Here is a 22,900-nt window from a genome sequence, read left to right on the forward strand (position 1 = left end):
CTGGGACTACAGGCGTGCACCACCACGCCTGGCCAATTTTTTTTTTTTTTTTTTTTTTTGTATTTTTGCCCAGATGGGTCTCAAACTCCTGGGCTCAAGTGGTCCTCCTGCCTCAGCCTCCCAAAGTGCTGGGATGACAGGCGTGAGCCACCACATCCTGCCAATGGCTGATTTATGACTATGATGAGCAGAGCACCCTCTGGATAGTGCTAGGGTGAAGGAAAAGTTAACCTTTTGAGAATGGGCAGTCATTCAGCAAATATCCACTGCTCTCCCTTCCACTGGAGGGGGAGTATATTTCCCTGCTCCACTGATGGGTTTGACCATTTGATTTACTTAATGGAATTTTAGCAGACCTAACCTTAGCAAGGGCCTTAAATGCCCTTGGCTTTTGTGCTCCCGTGATGTGCCATGAGAACATTTGCTAGGGAACTGCTGATCCCAGAAAATTGTGGAATCTCATGGAAGAGACCTGAATCCTCCCAAACTGGAACCAAAGCAGCCATCCCACAAACGCTTAGAAGAATGCTTGTTGGTATAAGTCTCAGTTTTCATGTTGGGAGGCCTAGGTGGGTGGATCACTTGAACCCAGGAGTCTGAGACCAGCCTGGGTAACATGGGGAAACCCTGTCTCTACAAAAAAAAAAAAAAAAAAAAAAATTACAAGAAATAGCTGGGCGTGGTGGCGCACGCCTGTAGTCGCTGCTACTACTAGGGAGGCTGAGCGGGGAGGATCCATTGAGCCCATGAGGTTGAGGCTGCAGTAAACTGTGATGGTTTCACTGCACTCCAGCCTGGGAGACAGAGTGAGACTCTCTCTCAAAAAAAAAAAAAAAGAAGTCTCAGTTTTAGGATGATTTGTTATACAGCATTACTACAGTGTTAGTTAATACAACTTTGTTGTTTTAAACCACTGAGATCAGGGACTTGTTTTGTTACTGTAACATCATCTAGTCTGTCCCAATTGATGTCAATGTTTAGCACCTGTCAACTAATGGCCACTCAGTAAGTGGCAGCTATTATGATGATTACTGTTTACTCAGGCATATATTGTCTTTAGAATCCACATGGTCTTAAAGGTGCTAGGCATTGCACTAGGCGCTTTTTAAATTGTCTTTCATTTGACTCTTACAACAACCTTGAGGTTATAACTATTAATATCTACGTTTTGCAGACATGAACATTGAGGCAAAAAGAGGAAGCAGTTAATTGAGAGAGATGATCATGGACTCTGAAGTATACCAGACTTGGGTTCAAATCAAGGTTCTGATCCTCCCTAGTTGTTTGACCCAAGGCAAATGACACCCACAATCTATGCCTCAGTTTGTTCATCTGTAGAGTGGGGTTAATAATATCAACCTCACAGAGTTGTTATGATCATGAAATGAGGTATAGCATGGAAAACACAGCACAGGGACCTGGCAAAGAGTAACCCCTTCATAAAAGGCAGGGCCGCCAGGAATGGTGACTCATACCTTGTCCTCCCAGCACTTTGGGAGGCCAAGGATCGCTTGAGCCCAGGAGTTCAAGACCAGTCTGGGAAACATAGTGAAACCCTGTTGCTACAAAAAATAAAAAATTAGCAGGGCGTGGTGGTGCACGCTTGTAGTCCCAGCTACTAGGGAGAACAAGGTGGGAGAATCACCGGGCATGGTGGTGCATGCCTGTAGTCCCAGCTACTAAGGAGGCTGAGGTGGGAGAATCACTTGAGCCCAGGAGGTTGAGGCCGCAGTGAGCCTTGAATGCACCACTGCACTCCAGCCTGGGTGACAGAGTGAGACCCTGTCTGGAAAAAAAAAAAAAAGAAAGAAAGAAGGCAGGGCCTTCCCTCTCTTCCTCAAAAGGAGGGGATTTGAAATGAGGATTGAGACCCCTTATTTCCTGCATTCTATCTCCTCAAGATACATCACACCACAAGGACTCAGGCTTGCTCTATTAACTTTTTTATAGGCACACGGGGAGTTACAGGCTGAGGACAAATGGGGACTTCACACCACGTATATCTTCCTCGGTTCAGATAGCTTTCCAGGGGGAGTGAGTGCACTCTGTATGGTGGAGGAAGAGGACATGGGTGCCTGTGGGCAGTTCAGCACCAGGCTTGGCGAAGCACATACTCTCTGTAGCACAGCCCCGCATGGCAAATCTGGGTTTGAAGATACCTGAAAGGGAGATTTCAGACTGGAATCAGGGACCTCAGCCCCTTCTTCCTCATAATCCCAGAACACATCCTCACCCACTTCTCTGGAACCCTCTCCTCCCATGGAACCTAGAAGTTTGGGTCTCTAGTTCTGTTTCCTTCTCGAGAGATCCAGGCACCACTCACCAGCCTGCACGTGTCCAGATAAGGAGACGCAGCGGTTTTCCTGGCCAGTACAGTGGGTCATGGGCCCCATGCATTTGTCCCTGAAGGTTGCAGTGCAGGCGGGGCACATCAGGCCATTCTCAGTACGATCGGTCAAGGGAACTGAGGATGAGGATGAAGTGTAAGGTGAATTAGGGATGTTTAAACCGTTCCCCCAACCTCTCAACAACCCCAGGGAACACCAGGGTTGCTAACAGACACTGCATTTTACAGGTAAGGAAACAGGTTCAGAGCCGGCAAGTGGCTACAGCAAGGGTCAGTGGAGAGCCAGAGCACATACCACACACCACAGGCTCTTACCGGACAAAGAGGCACTGTTGCAGCCGTCGCTCTGGCAGCAGAAGGATCTGGTTACCATGTAGTCCTTGGGGCCCATGGTGGTGGATACAACGCCGGAGTAGCAGTCCTGGGACCTCATGCAGCCCTTGTAGGTGTGTACCCACTCCTTGCCCTCTGTGGGAGGGGGACAGGCGGGACGGTGCTGGCTGACCACTCCCTGACCTCAACCCCTGCCTCAAGGTCTCACCTAACCCTAGGCCTCCCCAACCCCACAACTTCCTGGGGTGGTCTCTTTCTTGTTTTTCTTTCTTTTTTTTCTTTTTTTTTTAGACGGAGTCGCCCAGGCTGGAGTGCAATGGAGCGATCTCGCTCACTGCAACCTCCACCTCCCAAGTAGCTGCGATCACAGGCGACCGCCACCATGCCCAGCTATTTTTTTGTATTTTTAGTAGAGACGGGGTTTCACCATGTTGGCCAGGCTAGTCTCAAACTCCTGACCTCAGGTGATCCCCCCCGCCTGGGCCTCCCAAAGTGCTGGGATTACAGGCGGGAGTCATTGCGCCCGCCCGGCCAGGGTGGTCTCTTTCAAGCCTCCTAGAGCCATGCGGCCTAATCTGTTTGATGCATGGCCTGGAGTGGTTTCTTAGGTAGCCCTCCCTCCCGCTGCCATAGCCCCTAGTCGGCCTTCGGTGGTCTCTTCCAGCTCCCCATTGCCAACCTCAGCCTGCTGGATGTGGTCCCTTCCACCCCACCCCACCCACGGCCACCCCTCTCTCCCTGTCCTGCCAGGATTGCTCTATTTCAGGCCGCCTATGGCCACCCCCATGCCTTTGTGAAATGGTCTCTTCCAGCCTCCATAACTCCCCGCCACTCTCCCGCCCACCCTGTAGTCTTTTTCAATGAACCCCAGTCCCAGCAACAGGCATCCTCCTCTGTCAGATCCTGCCATGGTCACTCCTCAGACCTCCCATCAAGGGTCTCTTGCTGCCCCTCTTAGCTATTTTCAGGTCTATGTTTAAGGTGGGTTCTTCCAGCCTCCCCGGCCTTCCTCCTCCCCACCATGTGGTGGTCTCTTCCTACCAATTCACTGGTTCCCCCTTCACCCCATCAAGGGGTCCCCCAGCTCCCTCTCCTCCCTTCCCCAGGGTGCGTTTCCTCTTCTATGTCGGGATGGGGGGGTCTCTTCAAGCCTTTCAGGTCCTTCCCTAACCTACCAACGCTGGCTGGGTGATCTTCTATCTCACTTTCCTTTCACAGCCCCTCCTGACCAGTGTTTTCTCCCTGCATCCGAAGTCACCTTCATTCCCTCACCAGGCCTCACCATCTCTCCTCCTGTGACTAAAAGTCTCTTTCAGCTTTGTATAAACATCCCTGTTCCCCACTGGTCTCTTCCATTGCTCCCTTTCTCCTCCATCCTTTTTCAGGTCTGGGGTGGTCTCTTTCATTCAACTCATGCCCATCTTCTCTCTTCCATTTTATTTTCTGAGACAGGTTTCCCTCTGTCACCCAGGCTGGAGTGCAGTGGTGTGCACTTAACTTACTGCAGCCTCGATCTCCCAAGCTCAAGTGATCCTCCTGTCTCAGCCTCCCAAGTGGCTGGGACTACAGGCATGTGCCACCATGCACAACTAATTTTTTTTTTTTCTGTAGAGATGGGATCTCTTTTTGTTGTCCTGGCTGATCTCTAACTCCTGGGCTTAAGCGATCCTCCCATCTCAACCTCCCAAAGTGTTGGGATTACAGGCATGAACCACCGTGCCTGGTCTCCCTTTTATTTTGCTCATCCACATCTCCCCCTCCCTGTCTCTGCTTCTCCTCTTTAAGATGATTTGCTCAGCCAGGCACGGTGGCTCATGCCTGTAATCCCAGCACTTTGGGAGGCCGAGGCGGGAGGATCACTTGAGGTCAGGAGTTGGAGACCAGACTGGCCAACATGGCGAAACTCCGTCTCTACTAAAAACAAAAATTAGCCAGGCATGGTGGCATGCACCTGTAATTCCAGCTGCTTGGGAGGCTGAGGCAGGAGAACCGCTTGAACCCGGGAAGTGGAGGTTGCAGTGAGCAGAGATCGTGCCACTGCACTTCATCCTGGGTGACAGAGCGAGACTCCGTCTCAAAAAAGAAAAAAAAAATGGTTTGTTCCATACTTCAAGGTTATCTTCCCTCTCCTGTTTGGGGTGGTCCCTTTTCTGTCTCTCCCACTACTCCAACACTCCAACATCATCTCTCCTCCCTCTGCTGCCAGGAATGACCTCTTCCTTTTAACACTCTCCCACCCCAGCCCAGCCTCTTCCTTCTCTATCCACTCCCCACCATTTCCACCTCCTGCCAGTTAGATTCTTCCCTTCTCACTATTTCTCTGCCCCCTGACACAATGTCTTTCCTTACCCCTCTTCTGCCTAAGAAAGTCTATTAACTCTCACCCCTCACCCCGTTTTCCTTCTCTTTAGGACAGTCTCATTTTCAGAATCCCGTGACAACAATGATTTCCATCACACCATTTATTTCTCTTCCCTCCATCTCATGATGGTCTTTCCCTCTTTCCTGGTCTCCACTGATTTCTTCCCACGCTCCCCCATCTTGAGAACCATGATGATCCCCCCTCAGCATGGTAGTCTCTTCCACCCTGAAGGTACACCCCATCTCCCCACCAGGTCCCAGGCCACATCGTCTTACTTGAAGTAGCCTTCCCCACCAGGAGCACACAGGTGTCCTTGTCGCTGCTGCAGGTCTTCATTTGGCCATGGCACCTGCTCCCGGGCGCCTTACATATTTCGCAGCGTAGTGGGCACCCTGCAGTGTAGACAGAAGGCGAGGCTGTAGTCATGGGTGGTGTGGTCTTCGGACCACAATTTTGACTTAGGACTTTTGTGTCCTGAGAGAGGAGGGACCAGCAGCTCCCTGGTTTTTCATGGTCAGGATGTTGACCGCTGCCCAAGGAACTGTCCAGAGTAGGACGAAGAAGCAGTGGTGATGCCAGCAAAGCTGCTTCCAGGGACGGGAAGCGACTCCACCATGAAGCCTGTTTGCCTAAATACGTGGCTGGGGATTTTGGATGCCAGGGTCCTCTGAGAAAGCTCAGGGGCAGGGAGGGGTTGTGGTGGAGGTTTCCATGGACTTTTGTGAAACTTCAGGTCCAGCTGGTTCCTGAATGTGGGATTCTCCTCCTTGAAGGTACCACGTAGGTCTTGTAGACAGCAGGAGCTCAGACAGGGGGCCCTGAGGCTGGGGACTGCATCCCAGGTCAAGGAGGGAGAGTGAGGAGCAGGAGGGCAGAGGACTTGAACTTCTTGGTCCTGAGAGAGGGGAAATCTAGGGGCCCAGATACCTGGGTCCTGGGGAAAGTGAGGCTTGCCTGGACTCCTGTGTGCAGGGGAGGAGGGGACTAGGGCCTGAACTTCTTAGTCTAAGGAGAAAAGAAATCTCTTTCCCTCTTTAAAAAAATATATATTATATTAATTTATTTTTTTGAGATGGAATTTTGCTCTGTCACCCAGACTGGGGTGTGCAGTGGTGTGATCTTGGCTCACTGCAACCTTTGCCTCCCGGGCTCAAGCAATCCTCCCACCTCAGCCTCCCAAGTAGCTAGGATTACAGGCACCCACCACCACACTCAGCTAACTTTTTTTGTATTTTTAGTAAAGACAGGGTTTCACCATGTTGGCCAGGCTGGTCTCGAACTCCTGACCTCAAGTGATCCACCTGCCTCGGCCTCTTAAAATGCTGGGGTTACAGGCATGAGACACCGTACCAGACTTTCTCCCTCTTTTAAAAAATTATATTTTTAAAGATTTCCCTTTCCAGCCATGCTCTCATCTGATTTCCTAGAATTGAGATGTATTTGGGATCCTTCCTGGAGGATGGAGGATTCAGAGCCCACCAAGCCCCTCTCTCAGGGACCCAATCACAGAAGCTTTTCTTCCCTGGGACCCCCAGGCTTTCTCTTCCTTTACCCTTGACCTCTTCCATAAATCTGAATTTCCAGAATGTCTGCCCATTCACCTTGAGGACTTGCTGAAGGCTCTCTCTCTCATTCTCTCTCTCTGTCTGGGACCTCTCTCTTCCTGAGGTTCCAGAGAGAGTCCAGGTCCCTTGTCACTTACCAAGACCCAGGAGGGTGCAGAGCAGCACGAAGGCCAGCAGAAGGGTCCCTTGTCTCCTGGAGGGCCTCATGGTGTGTGTATCGGCAGTACCTGGTCCCCAGCTTTTATAGGAAGCTGAGGAGGGGCGGGTCCGTACCCACATTCACCCTGCGGGGAGAAATAGCTGAGGTCAGAACCCAGGGCAGTCCTCTGTGGCCTCCGGGTTGGGAAGGCGGAACCAGAATCCAGAGTGACCTTGGCATCTTGTGCCCAGCCCCCCACCTCCATGGATACCCCAGGAGTCTGGGCTTCCAGCCCCCTCTTCCATTAGAACCCAGAAAGTCACTACCCTGTTTTCTCACCTTCCCACAGCCCATTTTTGTTTGTTTGTTTGCTTGAAGACCAAGACAGAGTTGGGTCACTTGATTCCCAGTGGCTGCAAGAACTGGGATGCCCTCTCCTTCTCTCTCTTTCCCTCTCCTCCCAAGGAAGCACCCAGTGTGGATAGGGCCCCACCTGGGAGCACCCAGCATGTCCAGGCTGGTCCTGTGGGTGCGGGGTGCCTTGTCTCCCTTCCCTTCTCTTCATGTGCTTGGCTCACACTCCTTGTATGTTTGGGCTGTCTCCAGCTGCGACCCCACCCCGGGCTGCACCCTTGGCTCTCCAAGGGACCGAATGAACAGAGGGGATCCCTGTCAGCAGCCATAGGCGGGCGTAGTAAAAGATGCCCACAGTCTACATATTGGGAAACTGAGGCTTTTGTGGACAAACTCCAGGATAGGGGTGTGTGTATGGGGGGGTGGGGGTTGGGCATATACTTTGCGTTATATTTAGGACGCTGAACCCTTCTCTTTTGGCCTCAGGCATAAGGCTGAGACAGATCTGATTTTTTTTTTTCGCGCGCGTGCGTGTGTGTATGTGTATGTGTGTGTGGGGGGGAGGTGGGGCAGGGGGACAGAGTGAAGAGTGCAGCCGCCTGAGCCGTTTGAGGAGATCCTGTTGCGTAGTATCCAGGTTTCCTAGGAAACTATGAAAATTCACTCAGATTTGCTGTCCTAGCCCAGTGCGGTGGCTCACGCTTGTAGTTCCAGCACTTTGAGAGGCCAAGGTAGGTGGATCGCTAGAGCTCAGGAGTTCGAGACCAGTCTGGGCAACATAGCAAGACCCGCCACCCCCTCACCCCGTGTTTCCACAAAAAATACAAAAATCAGCCGAATGTGGTGGCGAGTGCCTGTAATCCCAGCTACTTAGGAGGCTGAAGTGGGGGATCCCTTGGCCCCAGGAGACAGAGGTTGCAGAAAGCCGAGATCCTGCCACTGCGCTCCATCCTGGGTGAGAGAGCAAGACCCTGTCTCAACAAAAAATTTTAAAAAATAATAAAATAAATAATAATAATACAGCAAAAAGATTTGCTTTCTAGGCTCCAGTGTGAGCGGTGACTGCATCGTCCAATGAGAATGGCGAATTTCTTCTAGACACCAATCCCGGAGGTCGCTTCTGTTGCTAGGCGCCTAGAAAGCAAGGTGCGGACGTCATCGGGAGGCGGGGCTGGAGCCGGGGTGTGTGGCAGAGGGAGGCGGGGCTGGAGGAAACGCTCGTTGCTAAGGAACGCAGCGCTCGTCCCGCTGTGGAGAGGCGCGACTGGGCTTGCGCAGTGTCGACGCCAGCGCCGGCGCGCCGGGGTTTGAAAGGCCCAAGCCTCGCGCGCTTGCGCACTTCAGCCCGCGCAGGGCGCACCCCACCCCCTCCCACCCTCCCTGCCTCTCGGACCCCAGACCCTACCTTATCCTTCTGGCCAGGCGAAGCCCACGACGTTGACATGCCGGAGATCCGCCTCCGCCATGTCGTGTCCTGCAGCAGCCAGGACTCGGTGAGGGACCTGCATGGGGGAGGTTGGAAGACGTGAGGGAATTAATGAGGACAACTCTTAAAAGAACTCTTGGGGTTCTTGGAAGTCTAAGGAGAGTCATGGGGTGATTTCCAGGAGACTAAAAGTGAATTGTGGAGAGATGTTGAATTAGGGACGTTCCGGCGTCTAGGGAACGAACTTCCGGAGAGAAAAGGAGGAATAAGGAAAGCTTTCTTGGAGAGCCCATAGGTGAACTTCCACGGGAAAGTGTTGTAAGGGAAACTCCAGGCAGAATGTGGGGGGATTAACGGGAGAGCTTAAGCCTGGAGGATCGTAGAGGCCTTGGGAGGACTCAAAGGAATCATCTGAGAGCTGGAGGCCTAGCTGTCATTTCTGTGCTCTAATTTTCCTCTCCCACTGTTGTTTCCAGACGCACTGTGCAGAAAATCTTCTCAAGGCAGACACTTACCGAAAATGGCGGGCAGCCAAGGCAGGCGAGAAGACCATCTCTGTGGTTCTACAGGTGATCCTGCCACCCCACCTCCTCCTCACTAGGAGTCTGGAGTCCGGGGTACCAGATTCTGCTCCTGAACCAACTGGCAATGGGTTGAGTCACTTTCTTTGCTGGGCCTCAGCTTCCTTACTTGGAAAATGGGCGGCATAATCCCTGTGCCCCTCAGCAGAGAGCAAAGGAGACCCAAGGATGAGGTCCAGGATGACCATAGGAATCAGTGTGTGGTCCTGGGCTGGTGGCTTCTACTTTCTGGGTTTCAGTTTCCTCAGCTGGAACAAAATGAATCATTGCCACGTACCCTGCCTCCTGCAGCCAGTGGGCTCGGGGCTGGAAGGTGTCCAGGAACGTCATCTAAGCCAATCAACTCCACTTTAAAGAAGGGGAAACTGGCTGGATGCCGTGGCTCATGCCTGTAATCCCAGCACTTTCAGAGGCTGAGATGGGAGGATTGCTTGAGCTCAGGAGTTCCAGACCAGCCTGGGCAACATATCAAGACCCTGTCTCTATTTTTATTAAAATAAATACTTTTTTTTTAAAGAATAATAGGCCAGGTGTGGTGGTTCACACCTGTAATCCCAGCACTTTGGGAGGCCGAAGCTGGTGGATCGCATGAGCCCAGGAGTTTGAGACCAGCCTGGGCAATATAGTGAGATGTCATCTCTACCAAAATTTTATAAATTGGCTGAGCATGGTGGTGTGCACCTGTAATCCCAGCTACTGGGGAGTCTGAGGTGAGAGAATTGCTTGAGCCCAGGAGATGGAGGCAGTAGTGAGCTGAGATTGCACCACTACACTCCAGCCTGGGCACCAGAGCGAGACCCCCAAAATATAAAAAATAAAAGAATAATAATGAGAGCTAACATTATTCAACATTATCTGCCAGTCACTGCTCTACACACCTCACTCACATGGATTAGCTCATTGAGTCCTCATAAACCCCAAGAGGTAAGCTCTGTTATCCCCACTTTTACAGATGAGGAAACTGAGGCCCAAAGAAGTTATACAACTTACCTAACAGTCAATCTTTTATTTATCTATTGAGACAGAGTCTCACTCTGTTCCCAGGCTGTAGTGCAGTGGCATGATCTTGGCTTGGTTCACTGCAGCCTTTACCTCCTGGGCTCAAGTGATCCTCCTGCCTCAGCCTCCTGAGTAGCTGGTACTGCAGGTGTGCGCCAACATACCTGGCTAGTTTTTTTTTTTTAAATTTTTTTAGAGACAGGGTTTCCACCATGTTTCCAGGCTGGTCTCAAACTCCTGGACTCAAGCAGTTCTCCTGCTTCGGCCTCCCAAAGTGCTGGGATGACAGGTGTGAGCCATCGTTCCTGGCCTGGGGGCTGGTTTATGACTATAAGGAGCAGAACACTCTGTGGATAGTGCTAGCATGAAGGAAAAATTAACCTTTTGTGAATGGGCAGTCATTCAGCAAATATCCACTCCTCTCCCTCCCGCTGGAGGGGGAGTATATTTCCCTGCTCCATTGATGGGTTTGACCATATGATTTACTTAACGGAATTTCAGCACATCTGACTTCAGCAAGGGCCTTAAATGCACTTGGGTTTTGTGCTCCCGTGATCTGCCATGAGAACATTTGTCAGGTTACTGCTGATCCCAGAAAACTGAAATCTCATGGAAGAGACCTGAATCCTTCCAAACTGCAGCCAAGCAGCCATCCCATGAACTCTTAGAAGAATGCTTGTTGGTGTAAGCTCAGTTTTCATGTTGGGAGGTTGAGGTGGGTGGATCGCTTGAACCCAGGAGTTTGAGTCCAGCCTGGGTAACATGGGGAAACCCTGTCTCTACAAAAAAATAGAAGAAATAGCTGGGCGTGGTGGCGCATGCCTGTAGTCCCAGCTACTAGGGAGGCTGAGTGAGGAGGATCGATTGAGCCCATAAGGTTGAGGCTGCAGTGAACTGTGATGGTTTCACTGCACTCCAGCCTGGCAGACAGAGTGAGACTCTCTCTCAAAAAAAAAAAAAGTCTCAGTTTTAGGATGATTTGTTACACAGCATTATTACAGTGTAAGTTAATACAACTTTGTGGTTTCAAACCACTGAGATTAGGGACTCCTTTGTTACTGTAACGTCATCTAGTCCATCCCAATTGATGTCAATGTTTAGCACCTGTCAACTAATGGCCTCCACTTCCCAGGTTCAAGTGATTCTCATGCCTCAGCCTTCTGAGTAGCTGGAATTTATAGGCATGTGCCACCATGCCTGGCTAATTTTTGTATTTATAGTAGAGACTGGGTTTCGCCATGTTGGCTAGGCTGGTCTCGAACTCCTGACCTCAGGAGTTCAAGGCAAATTAGCACCAAATGCTAATTTAAGTGATCCACCCACCTTGGCCTCCCAAAATGTTGAGATTATAGGTGTGAGCCACTGTACCCGACCTCAGTCTTTTAAACTGTGATAGGTACAGGTTGCTGACAGTTTTAGTCTTAGGACCTAGATTCAAGCCCCCAGCTCTTCCTCTTACTCGGTGACCTCAAGCAAATTGTTTAATTTCTCTAACCTGTTTTCTCATGTCTGGGAATAATGACATCCAAGCAGGAGTTGTGAAAATTCGGTGACATAATGTATGTACAAGTGCTCTGTCAACAAGTAGGTGTTTGTGTAGAGGGAGGGATTCGTGTTTTTATTACTTACTGGGTGATGATTCCGCTGGGCTCTCTTATGATCAGGTGACTCCAGTGAAATCACATTTCATTCTGTTACCCCAGTTGCTGTGGAAACAGAGTGACTGGAGGCAGAAGAGACAGAATCTGTCCCTGGCCTGGGAGAGACTGAGGGAGTATTGCAGCTGTCACCAACATGGTAGACCCCAGAGGGAGCAGCTTGGGAAGGTGATGTGTTTCAATTGGGATGTCCAGGTTTGATGTGACTTTGGGATAGTCAAGGGGTGGCATCCAGGAGGCAGTTAGGGATCACATGTGGAGCTGGAGACAGAATGTGGAAGTTGTCAGTGCAGGGAAAGAACCTATAGACTCGGGGGTAGGTGGTGGATTTATTTGTTCATTCACTCATTTATTTAGTCAAGTATTTATTAAGTGCTTTCTGTGGGCCAAGCACTGTTTTAATATAGCAGTACACAGCAGAAGACAAAAAATATTCACTGTCAGTGGGGTGCAGCAGCTCACGCCTATAATCCCAGCACTTTGGGAGGCCAAGGTGAAGGGTCATTGAGCCCAGCAGTTCGAGACCAGCTTGGGCAACACAGGGAAACCTCATCTCTACTAAAAATACAAAAATTTGTCAAGTGTGGTGGCCCATGCCTGTGGTCCCAGCTACTCCGGAGGCTGAGGCGAGAGGATCACTTGAGCCTGGAAGATCAAGGCTGTAGTGAGCTATGATGGCACCACTGCACTCCAGCCTGGGCAACAGAGCAAGATGCTGTCTCTTAAAAACAAAAGAAATTCAGTCTTGTGGAGCTTTCACGTTAGTAGGGAAAGACTGACAAATGAGTCAGTAAAACATATGTTGGATGATGAGTGCTATGGAGGAACTTAAGGAAGGGGAATGAGAGTGCCCCAGCTGGAGCTGGAGCATGGCAAGGATTTTTATTTCAATAATAGGATCGGGGAAGGCCTCCCTGAAAAGGGGACATTTGAGCAACATGAGCTATGTATGTATCTAGGGAAAAGACTCTGAAGCTGGCTTGTGACAGCAAAGAGGGCAGTGTGGCTGGGGTGGAGTCAGCCAGGGGGAGAGAGGTAGGAGATGAGGTAACAGGGTGGGACTGGGAGCCCCTAAAAAACCACTTAAGGCCTGGAAAGCCATTGAAAAGACTTGAGCTTTTACTCCGGGTGAGATAGGAGCCACTGGAGGGCTCCGAGCACAGGAGGGACAGGATCTGCCTTAGGCCTTCACAGGATCCTGCTGGCTCCATGTTGACCATCAACTGCAGGGTCCACACACAGGAGTGGGAGACCAGCATTGCAACAGTTATTTTGTTAACTTATTCCACGTCAGAGACTCTTTAGAATGACTGCTTGCATCTGTCAATGACTAATATATGGGGTTACTCTGGATTCATCAAATGCTAATTTTGATTATTTTGACGTAACTGATAAGGTAGAAATTTCTGGCCACCAAGGCAGCAACCTTATCTCTGGGTTGTTTTGTTATGTTTTGAGACAGGTCTCACTCTCTTGCCCAGGTTGGAGTGCAGTTGCAAAGTCATGGCTCACTGTAGCCTCAACCTCCTGGGCTCAGGCAATCCTCCCACCTCAGCCTCATGAATAGCTGGGACTACAGGTGCGTGCCACCAGGTCCAGCTAATTTAAAAAATTTTTCGTAGAGGTGGGATCTCACTGTGTTGCCCAGGCTGGTCTCGGACTCGTGGGCTCAAGCAGTCCTCCTGCCTTGGCCTCCCAAAGTGCTGGCATTACAGGCATGAGCCATTGCACCTGGCCACATCTGTGGGTTCTTCTACTACCCTGCATTTTCTCCTCTAATCATTATTATGCAACATCTGGATCTTACCACATGGGGCTTAGCCATCTGCTTATGACAGCCCCACACACCTGATTGTTTGCAGTAGCCACAGAAGGCTCTGTTGCCAGCTCATCACCTGCTCCCAGAGGGAAATGCCAACCTCTTTGCTAACTACTCCTGGGCTGGAGGGGTGGCTTGGATAAGACCCAGATATAACTCCTGTGTGTCACTGGAGGTGTGTCATTTTTAGAAGAAATGTTCATCAGCAGTAGGGCCTATGGTCATTTTTGATTGTCATTGGTTTTCTAGTCATTCAGTTTGCCACTGTGGTGTTTTAAATTTGTTTTTACTGTTTTTTGACGTGTAACATACATAGAGTGAAGTGAAGGTGTAAGTAAGCATAGAGCTCAGTGACTCTTCGCAAACTGCAGCCCTGTCTACTCCACACCCAGATGCAGCACAGAGCCACAGAACATGCCTAGCCCCCAGCAGTTCCCTCAGGTTCTTCCTGTCAGTACCCCTGCAAGGGTGACCACTGTCCTGATTGTTAACAGCATGGATTCATTTTGCCTAATTTTGAATTGCGTACAAAATGGAATCGTGTGGTATAAACTTTTCTTGTCTGGCTTCCCTTGTTATGTTTGTTCATTTCATCTATGTCGTTGAGTGTAGCTGCAGATGGTTTATTGTGATTTTTTTTGTTTGTTTGTCTTTTCTCTCTCTGAGATGGAGTTTCACTCTTGTTGTCCTGGCTGGAGTGCAATGGCACAATCTCAGCTCACTGCAACCTCCGCCTCCCAGGTTCAAGTGATTATCTTGCCTCAGCCTCCCAAAGTAGCCTCCCAAGTAGCTGGGATTACAGGCATGCAGCACCACGCCCGGCTAATTTTTTGTGTTTAGTAGAGACAGGTTTTCACCATGTTGGTCAGGCTGGTCTCGAACTCCTGACCTCTAGTGATCCACCTGCCTCAGCCTCCCAAAGTGCTGGGATTACAGGCATGAGCCACTGTGCCCAACTCCTATTGTCTTTTTTTTTTTTTTTTTTTTTTTTTTGAGACGGAGTCTTGCTCTGTCACCCAGGCTGGAGTGCAGTGGCCGGATCTCAGCTCACTGCAAGCTCCACCTCCCAGGTTTACGCCATTCTCCTGCCTCAGCCTCCCGAGTAGCTGGGACTACAGGCGCCCGCCATGTCGCCCGGCTAGTTTTTTTGTATTTTTTAGTAGAGACGAGGTTTCACCGTGTTAGCCAGGATGGTCTCGATCTCCTGACCTCGTGATCCACCCGTCTCGGCCTCCCAAAGTGCTGGGATTACAGGCTTGAGCCACCGCGCCCAGCCTTTCTTTTTTTTTTTTTTTGAGATAGGGGCTCATTCTGTCACCTAGGCTGGAGTGCAGTGTCACCATCTCTGCTCACTGCAGGCTCAACCTCCCGGGCTCAAGCGGTCCTCCCACCTTAGCCTCCTGAATAGCTGGGACTACAGGCATGTGCCACTTCTCCAGGCTAATTTTTGTCTTTTTTTGCAGAGATGGGGTCTCACTGTATTGTCTAGGCTGGTCTTGAACTCCTGGGCTCAAGCATTCCTCCTGCCTCAGCTTCTTAAATCCTTGGGATTACAGACATGAGCCACTGCGCCTGGCCTATTGTCATTTCTGTATAGTATTTGGTTGTATTGAGTTAACATTATGGTTTTATTTATTTATATTTGATTTTTTTTTTTAAATGGAGTCTCACTATGTTGCCGAGGCTGGTCTTGAACTGTTGATCTCAAGTGATCCCCCAACTTGGCCTCCTGAGTAGCTAGGACTATAGGTGCACACCACCACACCCAACTAATTTTTTTTTTTTTTTTTTTTTTAAGCTTTTTGAAGGCAGCTTCCTGCATAGCTGGGATTACAGGGATTACAGACAGAGCCACAAGACCTGGCCATTGTGATTTTATTATATTTGCTTTCTGAATGGGTATTATATGCATATAGTGCGAAATTCAAAAGGGGCAAAAGGGTATACACTAAAAAGAAAATCTCCCCTCACCCTTTCCATCCCTCCCTGCCTCCTTTCCAACTCCTGCTCCCTCATTCTTCTCTCCTGATGCAACCAGCATTAGCAGTTTTTTTGGGTGGTCTTCCTGGGTCATTCTGTACACATACAAGCATATATACCTACCCCCTCCATCCCGTTTTAAAAAATGCATGGTATATACACTGTTCCCTTGTGTGTGTTTTTCAAGTAACAGTGTATTTTGGAGATGCACACTGCATAAATTTCTACCTCATTCATTCATTCATTCATTCATTCATTCATTCATTCATTCATTTATTTTGAGACAGAATCTTGCTGTCTCGCCCAGGCTGGTGCACATGCCACCAGGCTTGGCTACTTTTTGTATTTTTGGTAGAGATGAGGTTTCCCTATGTTGGCCAGGCTGGTCTTGACTTCCTGACCTCAAGTGATCCTCCTGCCTTGGCCTCCCAAAGTGTTGGGATTACAGGTGTCAGCCACCGTGTGTGGCCTACCTTATCCTTTTAAATGATGCATAAGATTGCATTTCATGGCTGGGCGCAGTGGCTCACGCCTGTAATCCCAGCACTTTAGAAGGCTGAGGCGGGTGGATCACGAGGTCAGGAGTTCAAGACCAACCTGGCCAAGATGGTGGAACCCTGTCTCTACTAAAAATGTAAAAGTTAGACAGGCCTGGTGACGGGCGCCTGTAATCCCAGCTACTCGGGAGGCTGAGGCAGGAGAATTGTTTGAACCCAGGAGGTGGAGGTTGCAGAGAGCCGAGATCGTGCCACTGTACTCTAGCCTGGGTGACAAAGCAAGACTCTGTCTCAAAAAAAAAAAAAAAAAAAAAGATTGCATTTCATCAATGTGGAACAATTTTTTAGCAATATATCTCTCAGGAACTTTGCCTTCCTGTGCCATGTTTGTTTCAGGAACAGTTCATATCATGAACTGTGTCTCCCTGAGAAAGGTGCATGCACACGAACTCAGGCCACAGATGATAGTCATCTTGTGTCCTTATCCTCACAGCTGATACATACTGAGCACTCATCTCTTATTTTGAGATAAAATTCACATAAAATTTACTGTTTTAGCCTTAGCCATTTAAAGTGCACATTTCAGCCAGATGTGGTGGCTCACACCTGTATAATCCCAGCACTTTGGGAGGCTGAGACAGGTGGATTGCTTGAGGTCAGGGGTTCAAGACCAGCCAACATGATGAAACTCCATCTCTACTGAAAATACAAAAAGTAGCCGGGGGTGGTGGTGCGTGCCTGTAGTCCCAGCTATTCGGGAGGCTGAGGCAAGAGAATCACTTGAACCGGAAGGCAGAGGTTGCAATGAGCTGAGATCGCACTGCTGCACTCCAGCCTGGGCAACAGAGCGAGACTCTGTCTCAACAAAAAGCAAAAATAAATAAATAAAGTGCACATTTCAGGTTTTTTTTTTTTTTTTTTTCCAGCTTATTGACAATGTTCTTCAACCATCTCCATTCTCTAATTCAGAATATTTTCATCACTCCAAAAAGAAACCACATAACCATTAGCAGTCACTTCTTATTCTCTCCCCGTTGTTGCCCTTGGCAACCACTGATCTACTTTCTGCTTCTCTGGATTTGCTTATTCTGGACTTATAAATGTATATGTGGTCTTTTACACTTAACCTTGTTACACTTTGCATAATGTTTCTGAGGTTCATCCATGTTGTGGCATATATCACAACTTCATTGTTTTTTAATAGCTGAATGATATTCCATAAATATATTGTACAATGTTTATCCATTCAGCAATTGATAGATATTTATTGGGTTGTTTCCATGTGTATATAAACTTTTTTTTTTTTTTTTTTGAGACGGAGTCTCGCTCTGAGGCCCAGGCTGGAGTGCAGTGGCCAGATCTCAGCTCACTGCAAGCTCCGCCAACCGGGTTCACGCCATTCTCCTGCCTCAGCCTCCCGAGTAGCTGGGACTACAGGCGCCCGCCACCTCGCCCGGCTAGTTTTTTGTATTTTTTAGTAGAGACGGGGTTTCACTGTGTCAGCCAGGATGGTCTCGATCTCCTGAACTCGTGATCCACCCATCTCGGCCTCCCAAAGTGCTGGGATTACAGGCTTGAGCCACTGCGCCCGGCCATAACTTTTTTTTTTTTCGAGATTGAGTCTTGCTCTGTTGCCCAGGCTGGAGTGCAGTGGTGCAATCTCGGCTCACTGCAACCTCAACTTCCTGTGTTCAAGCAATTCTTCTGCCTCACTCTCCCAAGTAGCTGGGATTACAGGCGCCCGCCACCATGCCTGGCTAATTTTTGTATTTTTAGTAGAGAAGGGGTTTCACCGTCTTGGCCAGGCTGGTCTTGAACTCCTGACCTCATGATCCACCCTCTTCGGCCTCCCAGAGTGCTGGGATTACAGGCGTGAGCCACTGTGCCCAGCCCCTTTTTTTTTTTTTTTTTTTTTTGATGGAGTCCGCTCTGTCGCCCAGGCTGGAGTACAGTGGCATGATCTCGGCTCGCTGCAACTTCTGCCTTCCAGGTTCAAGTGATTCTTCTGCCTCAGCCTCCTGAGTAACTGGGACTATACGCGCATGCCACTATGCCCAACTAATTTTTCTGTTTTTAGTAGAGACAGGGTTTTGCCGTGTTGCCCAGGTTGGTCTTGAACTCCTGGCTCAAGTGAGCCACCTGCCTCGGCCTCCCAAAGTGTTGGGATTATAGGCATGAGCCACCACCTGCAGCCTCTATGTATAAACATTTTTATCAGAATTTTTTAAAGTATTTTTTTTACTTTTTTTTTTTTTGAGACAGAGTCTTGCTGTGTCACCCAGCCTCCTGAGTAGCTGGGATTGCAGGTGCACACCACCACGCCTGACTAATTTTTTTATTTTTATTTCTTTATTTTTTGAGATGGAGTTTCACTTGTTGGCCAGGCTGGAGTGCAATGGTGCAATCTCGGCTCACTACAACTCCACCTCCTGGGTTTAAGAGATTCTCCTGCCTCAGCCTCCCGAGTAGCTGGGACTACAGGTGTGCACCACTACATCCAGCTATTTTTTGCATTTTTAGTAGAGACGAGGTTTCTCTATGTTGGCCAGTCTGGTCTCGAACTCCTGACCTCAGGTGATCCATCTGCCTCAGCCTCCCAAAGTGCTGGGATTACAGGCGTGAACCACTGTACCTGGCCATGCCTGGAGAATTTTTATATTTTTAGTAGAAAAAGGGTTTTACCATATTGGTCATGCTGGTCTTGAACTCCTGGCCTCAAGTGATCTGCCTGCCTTGGCTTCCCAAAGTGCTGAGATTACAGGTGTGAGCCACCGTGCCCAGCCTGTTGTTTTTTTCTCTTGAGACAGTCTCACTCTGTCACCTGCCCAGGCTGGTGTGTAGTGGCTCATCTCAACTCACTGCAACCTCCACCTCCCAGGTTCAAGTAATTCTCATGCCTCCTGAGTAGCTGCGACTATCAAGGTGCATGTCACCACAGCCAGCTAACTTTTTGTATTTTTGGTAGAGACAGGGTTTTGCTATGTTGGCCAGGCTGGTCTTGAACTCGTGGCCTCAAGTGATTCTCCCGCCTCCACCTCCCACAGTGCTGGGATTATAGGCGTGAGCCACTGCTCCTAGCCAGGAGTTTTTTTATATATGAAGAAGAAATGTCAGGGAGTGCCTGTGCATGTTTAAAGTAAAAATAGTTATATATGCAGTAGAAATCATTCATTTAAAATACAAGCATCTCCATCCTACCAGATTTAGGAGCCGTGCTTAATATTGTGGGAGAGGTAAAGATGTTGAGTTTGACTCAGGGATGGAAGGAAAGGAGTTGAGAACAGTGGTGGTATTGGACAGTGCTTTGCAGTCAGGCAGTTGGGTCCGAAGTACTCTGCTAGTTATTAGCTTGTGTGCCATGTAAGCTATTGATTTAACCTGTCTGAGCCTCAGTTTTCCCATCTGTGAAACTGGAGTCGTAACAGACCCTTCTACTTAAAGTGGTTTTGAGGCTTCAGTGATGCCTGGTGCATGCTTAGCCAAGTGTGGTGGACAGAACGGTGGCGCTCAAAAGATATTCATGTCCTCGTCCCCAGAACCTGGAAATATTTTAATGACCAAAGGAGCTTTGTGGGTTTGATTAAATTAAGGATCTTGAGATGAGGAGAGTGCCCTGAGTTATCCGGTGGACCTCATGTAACCCCCAGAAGCTTTATAAGGGAAAGAGGAAGGCAAGAGTGCTGGAACCAGAGCTGTGAAGATGCAAGCAGAGCCTGGAGTGATGCCAGCGCTTTCAGCGGCTTTGAAGACGAGGAAGGGACTGTGAGCCAAGGAAGGCAGGTGGCCTCGAGAAGCTGAACATGCAAGGAGTCATATTCTCCTCTAACGCTCCCGGAAGGAAGGAGCGCAGCCCCGCCGCATCTAGATTTTAGCTCTGTAAGGCCCAGTTTCAGACTTTTGACCTCCACATCTGTAAGATAACAAATTTGTGGGTTTTTTTTTGGGGGGAGGATGGAGTTTCGCTCTTGTTGCCCAGGCTGGAATACAGTGGTGCGCTCTCAGCTCACTGCAACCTACGGCCCCCAGGTTTAAGCAGTTCTCCTGCCTCAGCCTCCCGAGTAGCTGGGATTACAGGTATGGACCACCACGCCTGGCTAATTTTGTATTTTTAATAGAGACGGAGTTTCTGCATGTTGGTCAGGCTGGTCTCGCACTCCCGACCTCAGGTGATCTGCCTGCCTTGGTCTCCCAAAGTTCTGGGATTACAGGCGTGAGCCACTGCGCCTGGCCAAATTTGTGTTGTTTTTAGCCACGAAGTTTCTGCTAATTTGTACAACAGTAACAGGAAACTCATACACCAAGCACTTGGCACATGGTGAGAATCTGAAAATGTTAGCCATGATGATCCTCTTGTGACAGATGGGACACCCAAGCAAGCATCAGAGAAGGGGTTCTACAGGGCCACCTAGTAAGGAAGGACAGAGCCAGAGTTACAGCTTAGTAACTCTTGAGTAGTAACTTCTGCAAACGGTCGCTGGGGGCCTCTTCTGCGTCTGTCTGCCCATCCACTGGGAATGCACTAGAGGCCTGCTGTGTTAATGATATTCACAGCTGACATTTATATAGTGTTTGCTCTGTGCCAGGCGGTATTCCAGGCACTTGGTATGTTATTTCTCATTCTTGGTATGAATTTGAATGTTCTCAACAACTTTATGAGGTAGGCGTTGTTACTGTCCCCATTTCACAGGTTCAGAAACTGAGGCACAAGGGGTGAAATGAAACCATTTGCTCCAGGATCACACAGCAGGAAATCAGCAGAGCTGGGAAGGACCAGACACTGTTCTTGGCCTTGGGGACACAGGAGGGAGCAACTCAGACATTGTCCTTGCTCTCGTGGAGCTTAAAAGTCTAGCGGGAGAGACAGATGCTAGACAAATACAAACAAAAAAGATGTAACTATGTAACACCAGGCAGTAAACATGAAGAAAAGTAAAGTCGGGTAGGGAGATAGAGAGTGGCACCGGGTAGGGGGCGAGGTAGTCTACTTATGGTCTGAAGTGACATCTGAGTGGGCACCTGAAGCACAGAAGGCAAACTTTTACCCAGCTATGGGTATGTTTGAGAGAAAAGTGGTCCAGACAGAGGGATTGGCAGGTGCAGAGGCCCTGAGGTGGGAAGGAGCCAGACTGTTCTTGGCACAGAAGGGAGGCTGTTGTGGCTGGTGAAGAGTCACAAAGCCTGGCCAGAGGCTAAGCAGTCAGACTGGGACTTCTTGTTTTTTTTTTTTTTTTTGTTGTTGTTATTGTTTTGTTTTGTTTTGAGACAGAGTGTCGCTCCATTGCCCAAGCTGGAGTGCAGTGGCACAATCTCGGCTCACTGCAACCTCCGCCTCCCGGGTTCAAGTGATTCTCCTGCCTCAGCCTCCCCAGTAGCTGGGATTACAGGCGCTCACCACCATGCCCGGCTAATTTTAATTTTTGTATTTTTAGTAGAGACGGGGTTTCACCATGTTGGCCAGGCTAGTCTCAAACTCCTGACCTCAAGCGATTCACCTGTCTCAGCCTCCCAAAGTGCTGGGATTACAAGTGTGAGCCACCGCACCCGGCCCAGACTGGGACTTCTCATGAGCCCAGGCAGCACTGTACACTGCCCAGGGCTCAGGGCTGGGAGTGGCGGTGGAGGCAGGGGAGTCAGCAGGAGGTCTGCCGGCCTTAGCCTTAGGCAGGCCCTTCCTCCAGCACCATCTTCCTTTTCCAGCACATTAGTGGTGTGATGGGGGAGCACGCATGGACTGTCGCCAGCCTTTCTGGGTTCCGGTCCGGCTTTGCCACCCACCAGCTGTGAAGTTACATAATCACTTCCTGCCTCCGTTTGCTCATGTGTAAGATGGAGATAATTATAGCAACTGCCTGGCAGAGCCGTTGCAGGAGAGTAGATACATGTATTATTAGCAAGAGTCTGGCATACCAGGAGCACTGAGTGCACTCAGATGTTGGCCGCAGTTGTGGTTATAGTTGTTAATTCTGTGTGTCATCTCAACTTACTTCAGAGGGAGGGTAAGTTTTTTTTTGGAGACAAGGTCTCATCACTCTGTCGCCCAGAGTACAGTGATACGAGCACGACTCACTGCAGCCTTGACCTTCCCTGGCTCAAGTGATCCTCCCGCCTCAGCCTCCTGAGTAGCTGGGACCGCAGGTATATGCCACCATGCCTGGCTAATTTTTGTATTTTTTGTAGAGACAAGGTCTGGCTATGTTGCCCAGGCTGGTCTTGAACTCTTGGCCTCAAGTGATCCTCCCACCTCAGCCTTCCAAAGTGCTGGTTATACAGACGTGAGCCACTGTGCCTGGCCAAGGAAGGAGGGTTGTTATGACCATCTTCCCTTTTTGCACATGAGGAAACTGCCTCACAGAGACGTTGACTATGTCACCCAAGGTTGTACAGGTTGGAAATGGCATTGCTGCATTTGAGCCCAGGCCTACCTCACTCCAAGTCCAGGCTCCCTCCTCCCATACAGTAGTGTTCCTGTTGATAGCAGTGTACAGGTGATGTCTAGATGATCTGACAGGGAGGCAACGGAGCAGACTGGAGCATCTGTCATCACCACGGGGAGGAGAGGGCAGTGTAGGGTGGTGGACTCAGTACCTGGTTTTTTTTTTTTTTTTTTGAGACAGAGTCTCGCTCTGTCAACCAGGCTGGAGTGCAGTGGCACGATCTCTGCTTACTGCAACCTCTGCTTCCCAGGTTCAAGAGATTCTCATGCCTCAGCCTCTTGAATAACTGGGACTACAGGCATGCATCACCATGCCCGGCTAATTTTTATATTTTTAGTAGAGAAGGGTTTTGCCATGTTGGCCAGGCTGGCCTCAAGTGATCCACTGCCTTGGCCTCCCACAGTAC

The 22,900-nt window shown here is 49.5% G+C and overlaps 2 protein-coding genes across 4 annotated transcripts in view; one reads left to right on the top strand and one right to left on the bottom strand.

Annotated features, from left to right (window-relative positions):
- Positions 1 to 739: 739 nt before the first annotated feature.
- On the bottom strand, positions 740 to 8,205 carry PINLYP (phospholipase A2 inhibitor and LY6/PLAUR domain containing). Of its 2 annotated transcripts, none has more exons than XM_073016351.1 (6): positions 7,240 to 8,205; positions 6,745 to 6,891; positions 5,318 to 5,434; positions 2,663 to 2,815; positions 2,324 to 2,464; positions 740 to 2,159 (listed from the first exon to the last, which is right to left on the bottom strand). In XM_073016351.1, exons 2-6 carry the CDS (start codon positions 6,884 to 6,886, stop codon positions 2,014 to 2,016), a joined length of 699 nt encoding a protein of 232 aa, XP_072872452.1. In that variant the 5' UTR covers positions 6,887 to 6,891; positions 7,240 to 8,205; the 3' UTR covers positions 740 to 2,013. The 2 variants fall into 2 exon arrangements, with proteins under 2 accessions (XP_072872452.1, XP_072872451.1); XM_073016350.1 differs by having other exon boundaries at positions 7,086 to 8,205.
- Positions 8,206 to 8,448: 243 nt separating this feature from the next.
- Positions 8,449 to 22,900, top strand: part of XRCC1 (X-ray repair cross complementing 1) — a 34,945-nt gene continuing 20,493 nt past the window's right edge. The window contains exons 1-2 of one of the 2 annotated variants that reach the window (XM_073016349.1): positions 8,449 to 8,593; positions 9,003 to 9,095. In XM_073016349.1, the coding sequence (XP_072872450.1) occupies positions 8,543 to 8,593; positions 9,003 to 9,095 (144 nt within the window). In that variant the 5' untranslated portion in view covers positions 8,449 to 8,542. The remainder of the gene's footprint in view (positions 8,594 to 9,002; positions 9,096 to 22,900) is intronic. The other variant, XM_073016348.1, reaches the window with a different exon arrangement.

This window comes from Chlorocebus sabaeus, chromosome 6, assembly GCF_047675955.1.
Source record: "Chlorocebus sabaeus isolate Y175 chromosome 6, mChlSab1.0.hap1, whole genome shotgun sequence".
Taxonomy (NCBI): Eukaryota; Metazoa; Chordata; class Mammalia; order Primates; family Cercopithecidae; genus Chlorocebus; species Chlorocebus sabaeus.

Bases quoted from the DNA above. Each gene is read 5' to 3' on its own strand.
- PINLYP (XM_073016351.1), bottom strand. From the start codon at position 6,886: ATGTGGGTACGGACCCGCCCCTCCTCAGCTTCCTATAAAAGCTGGGGA. The intron at 2,816-5,317 runs GTAAGACGATGT...CCCCTCCCACAG, and splicing joins GGTGGGGAAGGCTACTTCAA to AGGGCAAGGAGTGGGTACAC. The intron at 2,465-2,662 runs GTAAGAGCCTGT...CCTCATCCTCAG, and splicing joins CAACAGTGCCTCTTTGTCCG to TTCCCTTGACCGATCGTACT.